Consider the following 22,060-nt stretch of genomic DNA (forward strand, 5'->3'; position numbering starts at 1 on the left):
TCACTGCCACACCATTATACTTCTTGTTACTCCTAACTGAAATTTGTGTGGTGCGAAATTTCAATTTCAGTTTATTTCATTTATATATGTTTCTTTTATGTTTTGTTATTGCCTTTGTTGTTGCTCAGCTGTGTGCCAGATAAATAAATAAATTCAATTCAATATAGCACCAAATCACAACAAAGTTGCCTCAAGGCGCTTCACACAAGTAAGGTCTAACCTTACCAACCCCCAGAGCAAGAACACAGGCGACAGTGGTAAGGAAAAACTCCCACTGATGATTTGAGGAAGAAACTTCAAGCAGACAAAACTCAAGGGGTGACCCTCTGCTTGGGCCATGCTACAGACACAATTTACAGAAAAATTCACAAAACGAAAATGCAGGAAATGTGCAGGGACAGCACAGGACAGGAGGGTTACAGAAACCGAGAACAGACACCACAGCCATCTCTGGATGGAGCTGCACCTTAAACAGAGGGGAAAAAAACAGAATCAGGCATCAGAAAGACAACAAATACAGTATAATTTGTCAGCATTAAGCAACAAGAAAAACAGAAGAAATACTAAGGTGATCGCCGGCCACTAGCCCTAAGCTTCACTAACAGACCCAGACATTAGATAACGTTGAGGCCGTGGCACGCTCTGTTTCTTAATAAAATTAAGAGTAAAAACCATAGCAACATACTATACCAGTATGCTAGCCATATGAAATGGAAGATAAGTGCATCTTGAAAGTCTCTGCAGAATCTGTTTTATCGACTCAGGGAGATCATTTCACAGAACAGGGGCACCATAACAGAAAGCTCTGTGACCCGCAGACGTTTTATTCACCCTAGGGACACAAAGTAATCCTGCATCTTGAGAACGCAGAGCCCGGGCCAGTGCGTAAGGTTTAATTAGGTCAGCTAGGTAGGGAAGTGCCAGTCCGTGAACAGTTTTATAGATTAGTAGCAGAACCTTACAATCGGATCTCACAGGGACAGGAAGCCAGTGAAGAGATGCCAGAATGGGTGTGATGTTGTCAAGGATCCACTTCTAGTTTTGGGTCTAATTTTGAGTTTCCGGTCCCTGTTCAGAATGTTATTTGCCAGAACTGACAGAACTCCAGAGGTGGGGCTACTACACAAACTAATCACTGGTAGATTGCCTGCCCTATTTTCTGTGCTGGTGATGCCACATCATTGTTTAAAAAACAAATAAAAAGTGAATAATTAATAAATCAGCCACGCATGTAAGTACAGGTACAAGCCTTAATTGTGACCTGGTTGTGAAACTGAAGGCATCAAAGTGGATTAAGGTGTTGTTCAGGAATGTATCCTTGCACATGAAGGAGCACCAGGTTTTCTCTACTTCCTGCAAACCACTTTCCATCAATTATTTCTACTATATCTCCTTCATAACTGGTCTCATCGCTTGGTGTTTTCTCTTGACATTAAAATCTAAAGCCATAGTTCCCAGTTTAACTACCTCCCCTGTGTCTCTGCCCTTCAATGTCTTTTCCTCGTATTCTTTCTGCCCTGCATTCTGGCCGTGATGACACCAGAGTCTTGAGTCACACACCAAGATCCTTCTCAGGTTTCATTAGCAGGGATTGTACGTGTTAGCTGTCTAACCCTGAATATCCACCCGAAATGTCACCAAGATATTTACACACAACACGAGCGCTGTCTATAAGGTGTCAGCGAGACCGACTACTGTACTTTGCAAAGTTCCATGACCTAGAATTCAGTGCAGAAACAGTTTTAGGGCTGAGGTTGAAAGGTCAGTGCAGCTGTGGGTTTGTTTTGTTTCCCTTTGGGATATATGTAGTAAGGAGGATATATTTTAACATTGTGTAGCACAGGGGTCATTTCCTAGCTTTAGGTCAGTGAAATCACCAGGATTCTTTTCCACATTCAGTTCATGGTCAGATTTCATTTTCTGGCTCTGGGCTCAGTATTCAACACCTTAATCTGGGTCAGACCTGGTGTTCACAAGCTGTTTGGGAAGCCAGCTGCTGGGTTTTGTGTGTCCATGAGACAGCAGGTTGTTGGCAGTCTGTCAGGGAGAAGCCAGGCTGAGATGACTGACGTAGGATCTCTTTACCCAACTGAACATGCATCAGATGGTGTCTGAGAATTACTGAAGTGTATCTGCGGTGTCTTGACTGCTTTGTGCAAAATGATAGATGTTGAGAGATTCGGTTACCTTGGAGTGACACTCGCGCCTCTGGGACCTTTGAGCCTTTGAGGTCGAGCAAGTCACTGGGCGGAGGTGTGTTGCAGTGCCAATACCTTGGCAGGAGATCAAAATCTAAGCTTTTAGGTTCTTGGTACTTTCCAGTCTTACTGTGTGGTTGTGAAACTTAGATTGGAACCAGTGACCGAAGATCTCTGGAGGATCCTTGGACGTCACAAGAATAGCTTTGTTTCAAACCACTGGTTACTTGGGTAGATTCAGTTGAGGTGTATTACTCACACTCAGAGGGAATGTCAGCTATGACATTTTGGCCATGTGGTGTGTTAGCCTGAACAAGATCCACCACACAGGTGCCTCAGTGCTGAGGAACCCAGGTACTGGAAAAGGCCCAGGAGAACCCCACATATCACCTGGCTATGACAGATGGATGGCTACTTTAGGGAGGTGATTTATAGATGGGTGGTTGCCAATCGTGGCCGGACGCGGTTCCATAGGTTGTCGATGTGACAAACGCTCTTTTCCAGACCTGACCGATCTGACCTAATGTTTGTGTTCCATTGTTTGACTAGTTTTCTGTGCCTTTTAGAATGGTTTTATCTTTCACTTTTTAATAGTTCGCATCTTGTTTTGACTGTCTAAGCGAACCACTACGATACTGAAAAGAGACTGTGTGCACCAGAAGAATGAATGTAAACATCTGAAAAATATAAAGCGACTTATAATTGCAGACAAGAATTTCTGTTGTACATCCACAATAGCAGGTGAGGCCGCACGCCCACAAGAGGCATTTCTCTCAACACATACTATAACTGTCATGGTCTTGGAAGGCCACTTTCGTTGCCGAATGATAGTCTACATTTCAACACCCTTCCTTTCCACTGCGCTGGTTATTTTGACATGCACACAATATTTCTCCTGCTTTATGCAACCTCACCAGTATCACTGGTAAATAAAATGTCAAATGAGCTGACTATTCTAAATAAAGAAAGAATTAGAAAAATATTGATGTATTTTATTTTTGGTGCCATATGCACTGAAAAATTAAATCGTAAACATGGAGAAATTGGCCTGATTTCACCTGCTGCTGATAAACACTCAGAAATGTCAAGCTGTGAGAAATGTGGACTTTGATGACATCATCTCAGGCCACACCTCTCAAGACGCTCTATTGAAATGTATGGGGAAAATATGAAATGTTTTTACAGTGTGAAATCTGTTTTTTGTGGACTTTGACGGTGAATACGACAAAATGATGAAAATCTGTGTTTTAAGAGAATGCACTAAAATGATTAGTGTTGTTTATTAGGTGGACAGATTTTCCAGAGATAGTATTTTGAGAAGGAAAGCGAGAGGTTTTTTTTATAGTGCATCTCAGACAAACTGCAGAAGTGACACCCAGCACCACGTGAGAATGATCTAACCACAGATTTTATCTTTTCCTTTCATGTGGCCAGGGAAATATTTTTAACAATGTGCATTTCCTGTCCCGAAAGCGTGGAATCGGCTGTGTTTGTGGTTTGGCATCACGTCGCACTAAGATAAGATGCTGCATGCAGGCCACCAGCCAGTCTTTCTTGAGGAAGACACCGCTTTGATCACGGAGACAGACAGAAAGGTGATGACGAGTGACCGTATTTAACAGGACAGCCGGGACGTGAACCAGCTCCCAGCCCTTTGAGTTATTGGCTAAGCTAAGCGCTACTGGGACCCCCGGTGTGAGTGACACCGGCAAGTCTGGAGAAGAAGGCTGATGGTGGGACATTGTTTCTCTTGTAGACAAAGGACAGCACCACACAGTGGAACAATAATTCTACATGGCTCTGTGAGTGAGCACAGCAGGAGTGTAATCATTATTATTCAGTCTTCTTAAGACATATGTGATGTTGTTGTTCTAATTTTTTCTGAATACACCGTGGGTGGAATCAGACACACATTGATTGCAAAACTCAAAAATTTGATTTGACAGCCAAATTACATATTACATTTGGAGACAAAAACCAGCCCAGATTGACTGTGTGTCCTGGAGTAAGTCATGAAGTGGACAAAGGTGGACAGGAAACAGTCAACATCTGAGGTTATGCCACTTTTTGACTAAAAATATCTCTGAATCTGTGTGCATTTTTCAGACGCTTTATGGCTAATTTTATTTTTATCAGCTACATCAGGACTTGCACAAGTTAGAGTGGGAAGTAATGATTCAGAATCTGATATAGAATTTTTAAAAGATAGTGTTGCTTGGAGTGCGATATGCCCTTTAAGTATTTAATGGCTGCACAGACAGCTTCCATTCAACATGCTGCAGACCTGTTTCTTTGTGACAGAAATATTGACTTTCCCGAAGTTTTCAAAAGGGCAGTGACACCTAGTGGGTATTTTGTCTAAACATCTGTGTCAACGTCAAGGACTTATTCGTGTGTTTCGCCATATGAAATGCACAAATGTATATATGGAAATCTATCGATCGACAGTTATGAAAACCAAAATTTTTTTCAAACGTACAGCGGAGGAAAGAAGCTGCCCAGGATAACTCGGACACTCTGCAGTCATTTGGGAGACGAAACCAAGGGGCCCCCAAAAAGTGCTATAAGGACCAGCTGAAGAAACAGCTCTCCCTTGCAGGCATTCAGCATCAGTCATGGCAGCATCTAGCTACAGATAGACTCAGCTGGCGTTCCAGCATCAAATCCACCAGCCTGACGTTTGAGGCAGAAAGAAGTGAGGCCTCACGCCAGAAGCGTCAAAGACGGAAAGAGCGGGCAGCAGCACAAGGCCAGCCTACTCAAGTGTTCATTTGCCCCAAGTGTAACAGGTCTTGTGCATCCCGCATCGGACTTTTCAGCCACCAGAGGGCTTGTAGAAAATAAACTTAAAAAAAAGGCCTTCCCACTATCTTCGCAAGCGAGGAAACTGCCAACAACACACCAGACAATTTATTTTATAATAAATTTCATAATATTGAGCAGTCACTGTTCAGAAAATCCCAAAATGTTGTTGCAAAGATATTATAGCTAACCTGAGTTTGTCGACAACAAGATTTTATATTTATTTATTTTTGCATTTCCATCGTAATCAGATGGCTGTTGGCTATGAAATGTCACAGTCAGCCTGACCTGACCCAGCAGGTTCCACACACTAAACACAAGCTGAGCCTTATCTGAGCTGTGATTCTGGACACACCAAAGAGGCTCTCTGTCTTTTTTGTCTGAGCATCAGAGGGTGGTGGCATTCTGAGAGACTACGCCTCACGGCGAGCGCGTTACACAAACACCGAAGCCTTACAAAAGAAGATGTATGACTTCCTACAGCGGTGAAGACTGATGCAAATATTACGCCTTCTCCTGTCAGAGTGGCTGCAAACAACATGGTGACACATTCCATTCATTAACCTACATGTAACTGTGCAGGAGGAAGAGGGTTTATTTTTCTTTATTTGACTGGGAGGTACTGCACTTGCTTAGTTACAGCTTGTTGAGCAATCAGGCGTATTAACATGGCCGTTAAAGTTTGATGCTTGTAGCCAAAAATTCCCATAGATGCTCAAGTGATGCTTCCTACAAAAATAATTTAAAAAAAAAACCAAAAAAAAAAAAACCTCAGATACGGCAGATTTCAGTGTCTGTTGCTTTAAATTGAAAAGAGCTGCTGCTGACCCCGCCCCCTATTACACAGTGCTGTCAGAGACTGTGGGCGTGTCTCAGAGCAAACCGCAATTCTGACTCGTTGTGATTTGACGACTTTTTCCGGTTAAATGTGGTCAGGGTTTTGTTAAACAGCCTCACTCAAACCTTTGTGTTTTCTCTGCATGCAATAAGCAAAACTTACAAAAAATGGTTTATGTCTGATTTTTGTGACATATGTCACAAAAGACCATATCTCGGCTCCTGTTTGTACTGAGCCACCAGTGGTGCCGGTTTTCCAAGAATTTTCAGATTTCCGGCATCTCTGTATTTACACTGTTCATTTTTTTGTTGACAGGGTGTACTTAAAAATAATACTAACCACACTGAGTGTGGCTGTATGTTAGCACAGTTGTATGCAGTCATGCTAATCACATTAGCAGTTAGCTTTCACCATGGTTTTTTGTTGACAGGGTGTACGGAAACAGTAATACTAACCACACAGTGTGGCCATATGTTAGCACAGGTATATGCAACCATGCTAACCATATTAGCAGTTAGCTTTCACCATGGTTAGCAAGACTGCATGTGCACGTTGCATCAACAATCTCTAGCTTGGCTGCATATGTTAATGCTAATCCCTAGTGCATGCTGATTACGGTAACGCCAAGTGCACTTTCTTTAATATGCGTGCTACTTGTGCAAGCTTGGTGAATAAACTGTGGCCTGTCCTCTCAAAACACAGGTCAAAGGTCAAATCAGAGCCTGTTGTCGGAAGTGCATTAATGATTAACTCAGAAACAAGATGAGATTGAAATGGGGTTTTCTCCAAAAAAAAAAAAAAAAAGTTTGCTTTCCTGGAACAGGCTTCTTATATCAGTGACATCGTGTGATAACATCTGGGTGCAAACTTCATATTGGTTTTTCACACACCTGGTGACATTTGTGGACACGGTTGAAAATATGTGGAAAGAATACGAATAACATAACCCCTTTTTAAAACAAGCCAAAACCAGTTCATTGTGAATAAAATAAAAAATCAAATCACTTTTTTTCTTGATCCATGACACTTGATTATCCAAATTGCTTTTAGATATTGTTTTCTATCAGTCAAGTAACGACTTAATGTGCTCTACACGTGTTGGCATCTTGGCAAAGTCAAGGTCATGGAGCCAATCTTACCCCTTTTTAGGCAGAAGTACAAACTATTCAGGCAGAATATCGGCAGATTTTAAGATGACAGGAAAAGGCAGTGAGGCCTGAAAGGAAAGTTGTTTGACCGTCCTCTTAGTTTGTTGATGATCCACCAACTGACAGCATAGTCTTTGCTGCACTACCACGTGCTGGCCTCTTCCTGCCACATGTGCATTTTCAACAATCCACATGAAACTGATGTTTAATCTTTGCACGTCTCCCTGTGAGCCACAGAGCCTCGCTAAGGGGAAATAAGGTCACACTGTCACAACTGGAGTTTAGAAAGTCAACTGTTAACTTTGGAAAACGCAAGAAGTCACACAGTGTTAAATGTGATGAGAATTAAGGAGCTGAGTCCATGCCAGAAGCACACCCAGCTGGAACTGAAGAAGAATCATCTTTTTTTTTCCCCTCTCTTTTTCTTGGCCTCTGTAATTCATCAAAATAATGTAAACGTTGCTGCCTGCCTGTCTGATAGTGAGTCATCTGTTAGTTCTACTAAAGGTTCATAGGTGACGCCTGTAGCTCACTGTGCAAAACCTGCAGCAGTCTGTTCACATATTTCATCAGAGGTTTGTGCACGCTCGTTTTACTGCCGGTAAAGTGGCCTGAGCGAGGGATGTTTGGACCCCCAGTCAGCGTTCTACCGAGCATACTCTACTGCAGCGGCGACAGTTTGGCGGGCCTGTTAAACACGTCGTCGCCGCCCCCGTGCTGGTTTTTCTTTATTAAAAGCACATTTGACTCAGTTGGTTAAATTTCAAGTTGCACTGGAACGATGCTTTGAGTATCTCCAACCTCTGTCATGTGACATATGAGTATTAAATGACATGTGGATCCTGGTTTGATGTGACAGCATAAATAAAACAAATTCAGAAAATGTCAACCTTATTTTTAGGTTCACAATTCAACCCTGTCAGAGGTCACAACATCAACCATGTCTGTGAATATGGTAAAATTGTGTTTAGAGTGATTCCACGGTAACGCATTACAATTTGCACATTTTTACTGGTAAGAACAAATATGGCCTGATTTTTCCGTCACTTTAATTATATTACTGTACTGTAAAATTGCCCATTTTGACCATATTTCGTCTCAAAATGGTATTCTGGTTGGAGGTGGAAATTTGCCTAAAATGTTCTACTGTTGTCACTTGACTTTTCTTTATGAGGAAGGTTTGACTTTGATCTCTAAAGTTCGCTAAAGTTCTTCACTGATTTTGTCAACATTTTGATTTTTACTTCATATTACTTATCTCTTCCAACAATCTTGTTTTATGCCTTTAACGCGTGTGTGTGTTTGTGTATGTGTATATGTGTGTATCTGCCTCTGCTTGTCTTCTGACATAATTTTTTTTGGGGGGGGGGTTGATTTTCCACATGACATCATCTGATCCGCCAATCGCATGCACCCATACAGGATTTATTTGTCTCTTTAAAATTCTTGCCGTATGACATCAAAATCTTTTTTGGCAGCTTTTAACTTTCATCTTTGTAATATTCTTACCTTATGATATCACCAAAATATATCTGTCTTCTATTGTCAGTGAGACAGGATTTATTTTAGTCTCTTTTCAGAAGTCATCGTTTTGTCCCTCACACGGTGAGAAGTTTTGCTTCGCCGTCTTTGAACATTCCTGCTTTATGACATAATTCTCTGTAGTCTCCACACAGACGTGTTAGTTGATGTTCACGGATATGTTATCCAGCAGAAAGCTGAAGTCCGTCGTGGGACTGTCTGAACTGTCTCAAACGGCATGACCACATATCCTCCTGGAAATAACTGATCTTGTCCTGGAGGTTTTAAAATTTTGTTTTAGCGCCTCACTTAAATTGCCAACGTAGACTTTGACTTTGGTGTGTATTTAGTTTGAAGCTTTTGTTGAGATGAGCTCTGCAGTACGACAGGTCTGACAGACGGAGCCTAAAACATACCTGGAAGGATGAGCACAGGGCTGTGTGAATAAATGCACTCTCACTCATCTGCGTTTTTGTGAAACAAGCCCTCTGATGTCATACAGGGAAAGTGTTGCTTTGTTCTTTTATCTCAGACTGGACATACAGTTAACCTGGATAAACATAGGCTTGATACAACAGACTAGGCCTATGTGCCTACTAAAAATATACAGAGATAAAAGTCAATGTTTTGTGTTTTTGTTTGTTTTTAAATAGTTGGAAATGGATGATCAAGGTTAAAGCAGTCAGCTTGAGATCAGAGAATCCACAGTTCAATTCCCTGCCAACGTGGAAAGGGCCCTTGAGCAAGGTCCCAGGGTGGAGTTTAGCAGCTTGAGAATGTGAGGCATCATTGTAAAGCACTTTTGAGCTTCTTCTCCAGATAGAAAGTTGCTATAGAAATGCAGTCCATTAGAGCTTAAAAAAAGAAAAAAAATCTGTGCTGTTGGCAACTAACAAAAAGATATCGGACGACCTTATTGGACAGTTAGCAGTGATGGCTGGAGCCATCACCTCTAATTAACCTGAGATATTTCATCAACCCTGCATCTGCCTTTTATCTATAAAGCAATATGTGTGTGTGGGGGGGGCTCGCATATCTGTCTGTTTGTCAGCTCGGCCTCAGCTTTCGGATAGGGCTTACGCATGGCACAATGATGTGCATCCTTTATTATGAAAATTTTGGGGATTCATTTTCAAAACCTTTATTTTGAAGTCATTATCATTGACACAACGCAGAATGTATTATCACAAAGCGGAACGTTCTCACGCGCCAGCTTGGACAAAGTTCATCAACAAAGCTCCCACTTTTCTATAGGAATGCATACTTCTTACAGGCACAGCACTAGTCATTATAAAGACAAGTCCAGGAAGTGTACTCTGCCACATCTACAACATTGCATAAACCAGCTTAGGTCCTGGATGGCAACCACCCAGGCAGAGAACTGGTCCATCCCCACATTATCTTACTATAAAAGAGGAATAAAATGGGGTGAAACGTGTCAACAGCTAACTAAGTGGACGTAGACGTGTTGGTTATTCTTATTAAGTCAGCTGACGTATCCACTTCGAGTGCCCGTCTAGTTTCTGGAGTCATTATGATGCCAGTCTGCTGTTGGTCCAACGTAATGTGTTCATGTTGGACAGATAACCCGTCCTTTGTGTGTAACATGAAGTCAGTGAAGCTGTGGTTCAGTTTGGCCTCCTGGAGCTCCTCCTGTGTTTGCTGCAGAGCCCAGTGGGAGGAATATCTAACTAACCACTGGATCTTTGTGGTTCCTTCTCCGCAGGACGACATGAGTGACTCCCTGCGGGACTACACCAACCTCCCCGAAGCGGCGCCTCTGTTGACCATCCTGGACATGTCCGCCCGGGCCAAATACGTTCGCGACGTGGAGGAGATCACACCGGCTGTGGTAGAGCAGTTTGTCAACGACTTCCTGGCTGAGAAGCTCAAACCAGAGCCCATCTAAGGAAGGAGGACGTCTCCGTGGACCATGTCTCCCGTGGACCCCCTGACCCGTCACACTCCTCAGACTGTTAAATGTTTCACTTTTTACTGATGTTTAAATGTTTTTGTTTTTTTAGACTCCTCTGCTCCTCCTGTGGTGCCTTGCATTAACTATAGTCCTTATAGTAATATATGGAGATCGAGTTTTTTGGAGTATTTGTATTTTCTTTACCACTTAACAGCATTTTCTGAATTCCTGACATCGACTCTATGGACCTACATCCTCTGCTGATATTTTGCTTTTTTTGACGCATTGAGAAAGAATAGTATCATTTTTAAAGGTTAGAACTTCACATGAACACTTGTGTCAGCTAGGTGGCGCCGCGCACCTTTATGGCCCTATTTAAGCAATGACAAGCACATGCAGTGAAAATCACAGGGTTTTTTTTTTTTTGCTTCAGTTGAATGATTGTTAGTCTCGTGTGTCATGTATGTAAAAATGTCATCTCCAGCCAGTTAACGGTGGGTGTCATCTCAAGTCATTACGAGGATTTTCTGTGAAGGTCCCCAAATGAAAAGGCTAGACTTATTTTCCCTTTCCAAGGCACAAAATTTTTTTTTTTCTTCTCTTTTGTTCCCATTTTTTTTGTATTGAATGTATAAATCTTAATATTCTGTACAAGTCACAAAGTCTCACATCCATTAAAAACTCACTGGTAAAGCAGCGGCATCAACTTCTGTTCCTCGTTAGTTCTATTAATAAAGTTAGCAGTTGGGTTTGGAAACGACGGCCTCTGTGCACTTGTTTCAAATTAAATGCAGACGTTTCACGGGTTCAAAGAAGATAAAACATGCTGAATTTATTAGGGAAGACTATCTACAGACTGACTTCATTTAAGCCGAGTTATCGAAAGCAGAGCAGATCTGGAAAGCGTATGACCCCAAAGTGTGCGCCCGTGGAGTCGATTTGTAAGATATCTCTACAAAGACCTCGTGTTATTAAAGTGAGACTTGGTACATCGGGTCACTTCACAAAGGCCGCATACTAGTTTGACGTTAGCTATGTTTCTGTTCTCGTTGTGGCTACCAGGGAGCCACGTTGCTGAAATGTTTGGTACAAGATATCTGGACAAAGACTTTGTGAATCAAGGTGAAACTTGGTACACAAGATCACCTTAAGACCTCAGACTAGTTTGACATTGGGTGTATGCGGCCAGCAGGGGGCCAAGTCATCTCAAGTCTTCACTTGTTGTTGGGTGTGTATCGATTCTAACTGTAGCCAGCAGGGGGCCCAGTCCAAGTCTGTATGTGATGTCTGGATAAAGACTTGACGTATCAAAATGAAATTATGCACAGGGACATCTGAAGACATTCTGTGCCTTTCAATTCTAATCTTGGTCACAAGAGGGCAGAGTCTCACACCAAATGTGCAAATATGCAAGAACTGGACAAATCTTAATGGATTATGGTTAAATTTACTGTACTTTGCATATGTTCATGGTTGGGCTGCTGGGAGACACAGGTTAGGTAAGTATCATCCTTGTTTAAATTTTTGAAGTAAAAGTTTCTTTTTGTATGATTTTAACTGCTTCTGTTGAATCAACTGAGTCTTAAAGACATCCTGTCAGCGGGATATCAAAAACTGACATTTATGGAGGTAGCCATTGGAAGAGGCAGAGTAAAATGCATTTTGATGTGAAATAATTTATTGCTCCATATATATATAAAAAAAAATGCCAGTGAACAATTTCATTTTTAGCTCCGTTACATTACTTGAGATAACATTTCTGGCCTTCGCTGCATGATTACTCAACACCAAATCACTGCAGACTAAATATTTAATACAAGTTCATCTTACAGCCTTCTCAACCAGCAACAAAGATGTTGTCGTCATGTTTTAATTATTTCAAGTGAGTAATTCACTATTTCTGCAGTGTACATACCATGAATGTCTGGTTCAGTACACACAACCACAATCATGGGGAAGACTGGTGACTTGACAGTTGAGTGGGTACACTCACAGGCACCTTCCAAAACGACGGCCTGCCACAGACGGTCGATTGCTGAAAGGCTTGCTGTTCAGAGTGCTGTATCAAAGCACATTCATGGGAAGTTTACCAGAAGGGAAGTGTTGCAGGAAAATATGCTTCCAAGTTACTTCAAGTCCAGTGTGAAGTCTTGACAGTCAGTGATTATTTGAAGCGCCATGTCATCGGTTGGCGTTGGTCCACTGTGTCCTGTCAAGTCCAAATTCAGCACAGCCATTTACCAGGAGATTTTAGAATATCCAATCCAATGCATCTTTATTTGTATAGCACATTTTAAGAAACAAGGTTACCAAAGTGCTGCACAACAAATAAAGTATAAAAAAGTTAAAATACAGTAGCTTAAATACATAAAAACAAAGATATCAGATAAGATAAAACAAGATAATAGAATATAAAGATAGATAACAGAAGATAAAAACAGACCATGCAACTCATGCAGTATTAAAAGCCATGGAATAAAAAGTTTTTAAATGAGATTTAAAAGTATCCAGGGTGGGGGCCATTTTGATATGAGTGGGCAGCTCATTCCATAACGCCACCACTGAAAAAGCACAGTTCCCCCTTCATGTACTTCATGCTTTCATCTGCTGACAAGCTTTATGAAGATGCCGATTTCATTTTCCAGCTGGATTTGGTACCTGCCCACACTGTCAAACTTGACTATTACCCAACTGACTTGGCTGACCTGAACCCCAGATGGAACCTATGGGGGTACCATCAAGCAGAAGATGAGAGACTAGCAGAAGGCTGTTATCAAAGCAACCTGGACTTCCATAACACCTCCACAGTGGCACAGACTGGTCGCCTCCACGCCACACTGATGCCATAATTGTTACTAAAGGAGCTACAATGAAGAACTGAGTGTATAAGTGAACATGCATCTTGGGAGCTTGACATTTATGTATTATAACTTTAATGGTTTGATGTTATGAAATATTTTAAATATTTTTTAGCACTAGACCTAATTTGTTGTTTAAGCTGGAAACTTTAATATATAATGAGACAAACATACATATTTAAAATATTTACTTTCTGAAGTGACAAAAACCCTTGAATATTCCAAGTTTTATGAACCACTTTGTCACTTTAACCATTCAAATTCAGCAAAATCTCACTTTCAACATTGCCATTGCATCGAAAAGCTTCTGAAGTTACTCAAAAAAAAAAAAAGATTTTATTTTTGTAACAAAGCACATTTCTGTTTGTACATAACACTGATAAATGAAACTCTGGTCTGGATATTTCTTTTAAAGTTCTGCAGACTACCAGATGTGATCTGAGCTTTTGGAGGCGGAATGACTTTGCGAGCTACCGGTTGTGTTATATGAGTCGTAGTTTGAGGTGTGGAGTGTTTGGGTCAGTCATTTTTCCGTTCCCTTCCAGATGTGGCCATGAGTTTTAAGAGTTGTTTCCTGCCCTCGAACAGGAGGATACTGGCTGCCATGGCTGAATTCAAGCTGTCAACCTCAGGAACCACAGGAATAAAGATCCTCTGACCGGCAGTTTTTGCCGCCAGCTGGATAGCTTCCACGCTCAGACCGTGAGTCTCGCCACCAATTATGATCGCAGATGGGCTCTGGGCCCAGTTTTCATGGTACACCTTGGCCTCCAATCTGGGAACCGAATCTCCTTCCCCTTCGTAATCCGAGTCCGAATCGTGTTCCTCGTAGCGCGTGGCCCTGGTGCTCACCCTGCTGTGCTCACCTTTTCTGGAGGGTTCGTGGGACGTATTGACCCGATGTGCAGTTTCTTCAATTCTGTCGAACAAATGCCAGTTATCACCCACGTGGACTGTCACAGGTTTAGGTAAAAGATCCTCAATGTTGTCCCAGTCCAAATTGGGAAAGATGGGAAGGCGAAAGTGGGCACCCATTGCTGCACGCAGGACTTTAGGCTCCCAAGGATCAGCACAACCTGTTGGACAGGGAAAAAAAAAAAAAAAAGACACCAGCTGTAAAACATTACAACAAAAGTAGTTTTAGTGGAGCATATTTTACTGAACAACATGGTGCCCACCTTTGCTCAGCAGGACATTATGACATCCAGCAGCAGCTGCACATCGCAGGATCGTCCCAAGGTTACCAGGGTCACGTATGTTATCGCAGATCAGGGACAGCGGCACCAAATGCTCAGACTTTGCAAAATCCAGCTGAGACGGATCCGGCCGTGAAAATATGGCTGCAAAACACAATGTAGAAGAAAGAAAACTGTTCAGTACACAAAACAGTTCTCCATCCTGTGAGAGATGAAAGTGGGGATTTTATACTTTTTAAGCATAAGGTGTAACTGATCTAGACAGACTGAGTCCTTCCCTCCAATTTCTTAACATATAAATGCTATCATCTTGTAATTCACTAAATAAGAAGCACATAATAAATTATTAGAAATAAATAAATATTAAATATTAAACATTCAAATCTGGTGAAATTAGATGCACCAGATCAATGTTTTACCCATGTAATATCCCACAGACGTGTCTGCCACCTGCTGGACAATTAGTGGATGCTGGATTAATGATGGATTAGGAGCAGGTGTTGTCAGGAGTGGAATGAATCAGACACCAACAGTTACTTCTAGACTGTTTCACACCAGATGCCATCTAAAACTCAAATATGTGTCCACACAACCCTTCCAAAAGGATTTTGTATGAGGGTGATTTCTTAGACTACGGGCACTTATTATGTCCTTTGATCATATTGTATGAAAAACAGAAAAAAGGGGAAATTTCACACTTTTATAGTTATCTTTACAATGAAAGTGGGTTAAGAAATTTGTTCTAGTGTATGATGACTTTTTCACGTTTTTTCAGCATCATTATATGCAAATATTGCCGTTTTGTGCTTGTCCCACACCCAGACTTTTGATCTTCAATGATAAAAATGAATGGTAAAGAAACATTTTTTCTAATGTTTTAAAATATCTCTGAATAAAATATCAGTAAAATAATCAAAACATAATTGGGGTATTCAATGTCATGCAACTGTTGTGATTTTTTTAAACAAAATGTAGTTGTCCCACACTATTGCCGTAATTTCCACCACAACACTGTAATGTCCCGTTAAACCGTTTGTATGAAAGATTGTTTGGGTAGTTTCTATGGAGATAAACAGTGACATCAGAGCACATGTATATAGCGCCAAATCACAACAAACAGTTGCCCCAAGGCGCTTTATATTGTAAGGCAATGGTGTGGTGGAAATTACATTTACAAGGCCAATAGTGCCCGTAGTTAAAGAATCACCCATGAATTTAGCTGCAACACAAACTAACTCATTTGACTGTGTCTAAGTGCTTAAATAGAATTTATTTGAAAAGGTCAATTTTCACCCCCTCAATACAGCAACAGCCATCACTAGACAAACAGACTATTTATTTAAACAAAAAAAAAAAAAAGAAAAATTTGTACTGCTTACTCCTTACCTATGACCCCTTGTGGTGCCACCACATCTGACCAGATCTTGATTTCTTCAAACTTTACTTTGATCATAGTGGCTTTTTTCAGCTCGTCTTGTGGCAGCTCTTTCAGCCGCTCCACTCTGCTAAAAAACACCATCTGAGGTTGCGCCCCGGCCTCCAGGGCATCGCAGATCAAACGCCGGCCCTCGAGCAGAATTTTACCCTGCTGCTCCCGAAATGTCCTGGAACGCACAATGCTCACCACCCTCCTGGAAAACACAAAATGCACACATAGTTACTGTTTTTGGAGAGATACTGTAGAGGTCAAAGAACTGACTCCAAAGCTGTTTGTGAGGAAAACCTCATATGTTCAACTTCAAACAGCAGGAGAGAATTTTTTTTTTCCCCCCAGAGAGAACAACGACCCCTTTAAACGTCAGAAATCAGTGAAAGAGTCCCTGTGGAGTGGAAAATGGCACTTTCTGTCCCACTCAGGAAGGAATGTGTAATCCCCTGGACAGCAGTAACTAGAGGTATCACACTGCTGCGTTCACACCGGACGACACGCGAGCAACGGCAACAGATTGCCATGTAATCCCTATGGAAGAACACGTTGTGATGCCACAAAAGTTAAAGCCACGCAATGCGGCGCGAATGAAGCGATTTTGAGCGATTGCCGCGTTTGTGGCGCGATATCGCGTCTCCCTCCTCCCCAAGTTGAAAAATCTGAACTTTTTCATCTTGTCGCGTTGCGATGACCAATCAGAGACTAGATATGTAGTGACGTGAAGATGTCTGGAGTTTATACTTGATGTGGACATGTCCTGTCTCTGGTAGCCAGCCTGTGAGCAGGACTTATGTCCCTTTTGTCCTTTATTTCACAATTATGACAGAGTTGGAGGGGAGAGCGAGCAGCAGCCGTTTTTTTTTTTTTTTTTCACGTGCGCGCGAATGAATCATCCGTGAAGATTATTTTATTTATTAACTACACAGATGATGATAATGATAAATTTGTGGCATCCGGTGTAAACGCAGCTCAAGCAGAGCGACACACCGGACGATGGTGGCACGTCCATCGCCAGGTGAGGGATGCGACTCTGTGGCGTGCGGTGTGAATGCAGCATAACAGGATCCAGTACCACATACTTACCACTCATCCACTGGAACAGTACAACTTCACACTCCAGAAATCAGCTATCGAACACAGTGGAGCTCCGCAAGTTCTCCCTCAACGCAAGCATAAATATCAGCAGTGTTTCTATGTAGATTTCTGCAGCGTGGATGATCCATTTGACAGACCTGGTCTCTGAAACATCCTGGAAATGTGCAGGATTCCCAACAATTTGCTGGACAGCCTACACACAGATACTGTAAATGCTGCACAGAGCAGAGGCAGAGACTCTTCCATCTTCCAGGTGAATTCTGGAGTTTGTAAGGTGTGTGCTCTCTCTTCTACTCCATTCAGTGCCTGCAGGGATCGGGTGCTGGGTAGAGACCAGCGGCTTAATCCCCAGGCACACAGGGGGTCACACCCACCCTGTCACAGGTTCACGACAAAATGTTGCAGAGAAAGAAAGAAAAAAGTGTCAGCCATGTATTGCAGCCTTTGGGCATGTTCAAAATACGTTCTGCATTGCGATAGCCAAGTATCGCAATGTTGTGATGACCTTCATCTCAGGCGTTACTACGTTACTGCGCCAGGTGCGAAAAGTAAGCTCATTCCTGATGAGGTCAACCACAAACATCCTGCACGATCAAGCTGGTAGCGTGTTATTGAATCACTGCCGTTCAACATACAGTGGGGCAAGAAGTATTGAGTCAGTCCCTGATTGTGCAAGTTCTACTTAGAAAGACAAGAGAGGTCTGTAATTTTTAATATAGGTACACTTCAACTATGAGAGACAAAATGAGAAAAAAAAAATATACAGGAAATCACATTGTAGGATTTTTAAAGAATTTATTTGTAAATTATGGTGGAAAATAAGTATTTAGTCAATAACAAAAGTTCAACTCAATACATTGTAACATAATCTTTGTTGGCAATGACAGAGGTCAAACGTTTCCTGTAAGTCTTCACCAGGTTTGCACACACTGTAGGTGGTGTTTTGGCCCATTCCTCCATGCAGAGCTCCTCTGGAGCAGTGATGTTTTGGGGCTGTCACTGGGCAACATGGACTTTCAACTCCCTCAACAAATTTTCTATGCGATTGAGGCCTGGAGACTGGATAGGCCACTGCAGGACCTTGAAATGCTTTATATGGAGCCACTCCATTACCCGAGTGGTGTGTTTGGGATCATTGTCATGCTGGAAGACACAGCCACATTACATCTTCAATGCTCTCACTGATGGAAAGAGGTTTTGACTTAAAATCTCATGATACATGGCCATGTTCATTCTTCCCTTAACATATATCAGTTGTCTTGTCCCCTTTGTAGAAAAAACAGCCCCAAAGCATGATGTTTCCACCCCCATGCTTCACAGTAGATAGGGAGTTCTTGGAATGCAACTCAGCATTCTTCTTCCTCTAAACACGACAAGTTGAGTTTTTACTAAAAAGTTCTCTTTTGGTTTCGTCTGACAACAAGATATCCTCCCAATCCTCTTCTGGATCATCCATAATCTCTCTGGCAAACTTCAGACGGGCCTGGACACGTACTGGCTTAAGCAGGGGGACACACTGGTACTGCAGGATTTGAGTCCCTCTCTGTGTAGTGTGTAGCCTTTGTTACTTTGATCCCAGCTCTCTGCAGGTCATTCATCAGGTCCCTCCGTGTAGTTCTGGGATTTCTGTTCGCCGTTCTCATGATCATTTTGACCCCACGGGATGACATCTTGCGTGGAGCCCCAGATCGAGGGAGATTATCAATGGTCTTGTGTGTCTTCCATTTTCTTACAATTGCTCCCACAGTTGATTTATTCACACCAACCTGCTTGACTACTGTACAACCCCTGGCAAAAATTATGGAATCACCAGCCTCGGAGGATGTTCATTCAGTTGTTTAATTTTGTAGAAAAAAAGCAGATCACAGACATGACACAAAACTAAAGTCATTTCAAATGGCAACTTTCTGGCTTTAAGAAACACTATAAGAAATCAAGAAAAAAAAGATTGTGGCAGTCAGTAACGGTTACTTTTTTAGACCAAGCAGAGGAAAAAAATATGGACTCACTCAATTCTGAGGAATAACTTATGGAATCACCCTGTAAATTTTCATCCCAAAAAGGGGTCGTAGATTCACTCTTCCCAACCTGGTGCACAGCTACAATTTTCTTCCTGGTGTCTTTCGACAGCTCTTTGGTCTTGGCCATGGTTGAGTTTCGAGTCTGACTGTTTGAGGCTGTGGATAGGTGTTTTTTTTATACAGATAACGTGTTCCAACAGATGTCCTTAATACAGGTAACAGGTGGAGGACAGAAGAGCTTCTTGAAGAAGATACTACAGGTCTGTGAGAGCCAGAAATCTTGCTTGTTTGTGGGTGACCAAATACTTATTTTCCACCATAATTTACAAATAAATTCTTTAAAAATCCTACAGTGTGATTTTCTGGATTTTTTTTTTCTCATTTTGTCTCATAATTGAAGTGTACCCCTGTTGAAAATTACAGACCTTTCTCATCTTTCTAAGTAGGAGAAGTTGCACAATCAGGGGCTGACTAAATACTTCTTGGCCCCACTGTACAGGGAATATCTCTCCTTCCTCTGTCTTTTCTGCCATCTTCTCGGCTTAAAACACTCCAGGCTTCCACCTGGAGAGGCCCGGTGAGGATTCTTTTCTTTGATTTCTCCAGCGCTTTCAAAACCATCCAGCCACGGCTCCTGAGGGACAAGCTGGTGACTGCAGGAGTGGACAAGGATCTGGCTGAGTGGAACCTGGACTACCTCACAAACCGGCCCCAGTTTGTGAGGACCAAGAACTGCATGTCTGACCTCCTGACCTGCAGTGTGGGGGCCCCCCAGGGGACAGTCCTCGCACCCTTCCTCTTCACTCTTTACACTGCAGACTTCAGACACAACACGGACAGCTGTGTCCTGCAGAAGTTCTCCGACGACTCTGCCCTCATTGGACTCATTATGGACGATGATGACGCAGAGTACACAGGGCTAATGCAGGACTTTGTGGACTGGTGTCAAAGGAACCACCTCCTCATCAATGCGGGGAAGACCAAGGAGATGGTGGTGGACTTCAGATGCCGCCCCACTACACTCCCCCCAGTGAACATCCAGGGAAGAGACATTGAGAGAGTGGACTCATATAATTACCTGGGTGTTCATCTGAACAACAAACTGGACTGGACTCACAACACAGACGCACTTTACAGGAAGGGTCAGAGCTGCCTCTACCTCCTGAGGAGGCTGAGGTCTTTTGGAGTGAGGGGGCCACTCCTGAGGACCTTCTATGACTGGGGTGGCTTCAGCCATCCTGTACAGTGTGGTCTGCTGGAGCAGCAGCATCACAGAGAGGGACAGGAAAAGACTGGATAAGATCATCAGGAAATCCAGCTCTGTCCTGGGCTGTCCTCTGGACTCTGTGCAGGAGGTGGGGGACAGGAGGGTCCTGGCTAAACTTAAATCTATGCTGGACCACGAGTGTCACCCCCTGCAGGACGTTCTGTCTGCTCATCAACCCTCGCTGTGTGAGGGAGAGATTCCGCAGATCGTTTCTCCCGGCTGCTGTCAGACTGTACCGTGAACAATGCTAGTACTGTGGTAACCATAGCAACCAGGGCAAATAATCATGTCATTACCTGCTGTATTTATTAGGTGCAATAATTTAACTTATGGTGCAAACATAAGTCACTTTACCTACTATATTTTAACCTGTCCATATTGTAAATATCGGAGTAACTTATCGTACATTTCACGCTGAAGTCACTTTATCTGATCACTTTTACATCCCGACAGTGTATATCATCCCGGCAGTGCAGCACTGAACTGAACAGTGGTAGCCTTAGCATTACCCGGCACTCAGTACTTTTTTTAGTTCTTGTTTTTTAAGAGATACTTGTCTGTTTTATTGCATGCCCTTCTGTCTATTCCTACTGTTCTATGCTGCGATGTGACACTGAAATTTCCCCATTGAGGGATGAATAAAGGCTTTTCTTATCTTAAAAGTCCTCCTCCCTCCTCTTAACAATTTGGCACCTTAAGAACTTTAAGGCTGAAGGTGCTTTGTGAACAACTTTAATCTTACCAAGGGAAAATTATTTGATTTGTCTTAATAACATCACTAGGAGCTACTTTTAGCCTTCATGGATATGGGCCAAAGTCTTTAGGGTTCCGGTGCTTCCACTCTTACTGTATGGTTGTGAGACTTGAACGCAAACCAACCAGTCCCTTACAGCAAAGATGTATTTGGTCACTTCAGAGGATCCTTGGGTACCACTGGCAAGACTGTATCAATCGAATGATTACTTAGAGAAACTCAGATGAGTATCATTTGCATTGTTGCATCAGAAAGGGCTGAGGGTGCAAGTTTTCTTTACACCCACTGACACCAGCAGGTGATTTTAGTGACAAACTCATCCCATCTGCATAAACTGATGTTAATCAGTGAAATCACCTGCTAGAGTCAGTGGTTACAAAGAAAACCTGCACCCTCTTGGCCCTTTCTGGAATATTTTGGACACCACTGAGTTATGACATTTAAGGAGAGTGTTTCTTTGGGTATTATGGAGACAGAGGACACACACACAGTTCACCTGGCTGCAGGTGGAACCAGAGGTCTGTCTGAGTGGTTGCCATCCAGGACTCAAGAGGGGTTCTGTGTGGTTGTGGATGCGGCACCAGCCCGCGTTCCCCTCCCAAAAAGCTGACAGAAAACCAGTCTTTTCCATACTTACGACAGCCTTTTATCTCCGGAGAAAGAGCTTTCGAAGCGCAGTTCTTCAGTCTGATCCATTGTTTCAGACACATGATGACGTTTTACTGATTTTCTGACTCCGTCCGGATCGTCTGATCTAAACTCTTTAGCTTCTTTCTCTCGCTTCTGCTGCGGAGGTTTCAAGGATTTACTCGTCTCACTTTCAGGAAACAACACTTTGACAGGTTTCCTTCTCAGTGCGCGAACAAACCTTTTCGATTCGACGGTGAAACTGCCGTTTAAGGTCTTTGAAAAAGAAACTCTCTCCAAAGAAACAGCGCAAACCACGCGGCGAACGTACGCTGACATGTTTGTGTCGTTTTCTTCTTCCTTTTCTTTAAAATGCTGAACTAACTAACAG

General features: G+C 42.5%; 2 protein-coding genes across 2 annotated transcripts in view; one reads left to right on the forward strand and one right to left on the reverse strand.

The window, feature by feature from the left end:
- The window catches only part of nxn (nucleoredoxin), a 174,527-nt gene extending 163,405 nt beyond the window's left edge, over nt 1-11,122 (forward strand). The window contains exon 8 of the mRNA XM_034169174.1: nt 10,234-11,122. Within this exon, the coding sequence (XP_034025065.1) occupies nt 10,234-10,416 (183 nt within the window). The 3' untranslated portion in view covers nt 10,417-11,122. The remainder of the gene's footprint in view (nt 1-10,233) is intronic.
- Nucleotides 11,123-12,135: 1,013 nt separating this feature from the next.
- On the reverse strand, nt 12,136-22,021 carry mrm3a (mitochondrial rRNA methyltransferase 3a). Its single transcript, XM_034169175.1, has 4 exons — nt 21,680-22,021; nt 15,863-16,107; nt 14,459-14,620; nt 12,136-14,356 (listed from the first exon to the last, which is right to left on the reverse strand). Exons 1-4 carry the CDS (start codon nt 22,006-22,008, stop codon nt 13,800-13,802), a joined length of 1,293 nt encoding a protein of 430 aa, XP_034025066.1. The 5' UTR covers nt 22,009-22,021; the 3' UTR covers nt 12,136-13,799.
- Nucleotides 22,022-22,060: the final 39 nt, after the last annotated feature.

Source organism: Thalassophryne amazonica, chromosome 4 (assembly GCF_902500255.1).
Source record: "Thalassophryne amazonica chromosome 4, fThaAma1.1, whole genome shotgun sequence".
Classification (NCBI taxonomy): Eukaryota; Metazoa; Chordata; class Actinopteri; order Batrachoidiformes; family Batrachoididae; genus Thalassophryne; species Thalassophryne amazonica.

What these genes read in the sequence shown, in the direction of transcription:
- mrm3a (XM_034169175.1), bottom strand. Translation starts at nt 22,008, where the DNA reads ATGTCAGCGTACGTTCGCCGCGTGGTTTGCGCTGTTTCTTTGGAGAGA. An exon ending in GGCACCACAAGGGGTCATAG is followed by an intron (nt 14,621 to 15,862) that starts GTAAGGAGTAAG and finishes TGTGTTTTGCAG; the next exon opens with CCATATTTTCACGGCCGGAT. An exon ending in TAATGTCCTGCTGAGCAAAG is followed by an intron (nt 14,357 to 14,458) that starts GTGGGCACCATG and finishes CCTGTCCAACAG; the next exon opens with GTTGTGCTGATCCTTGGGAG.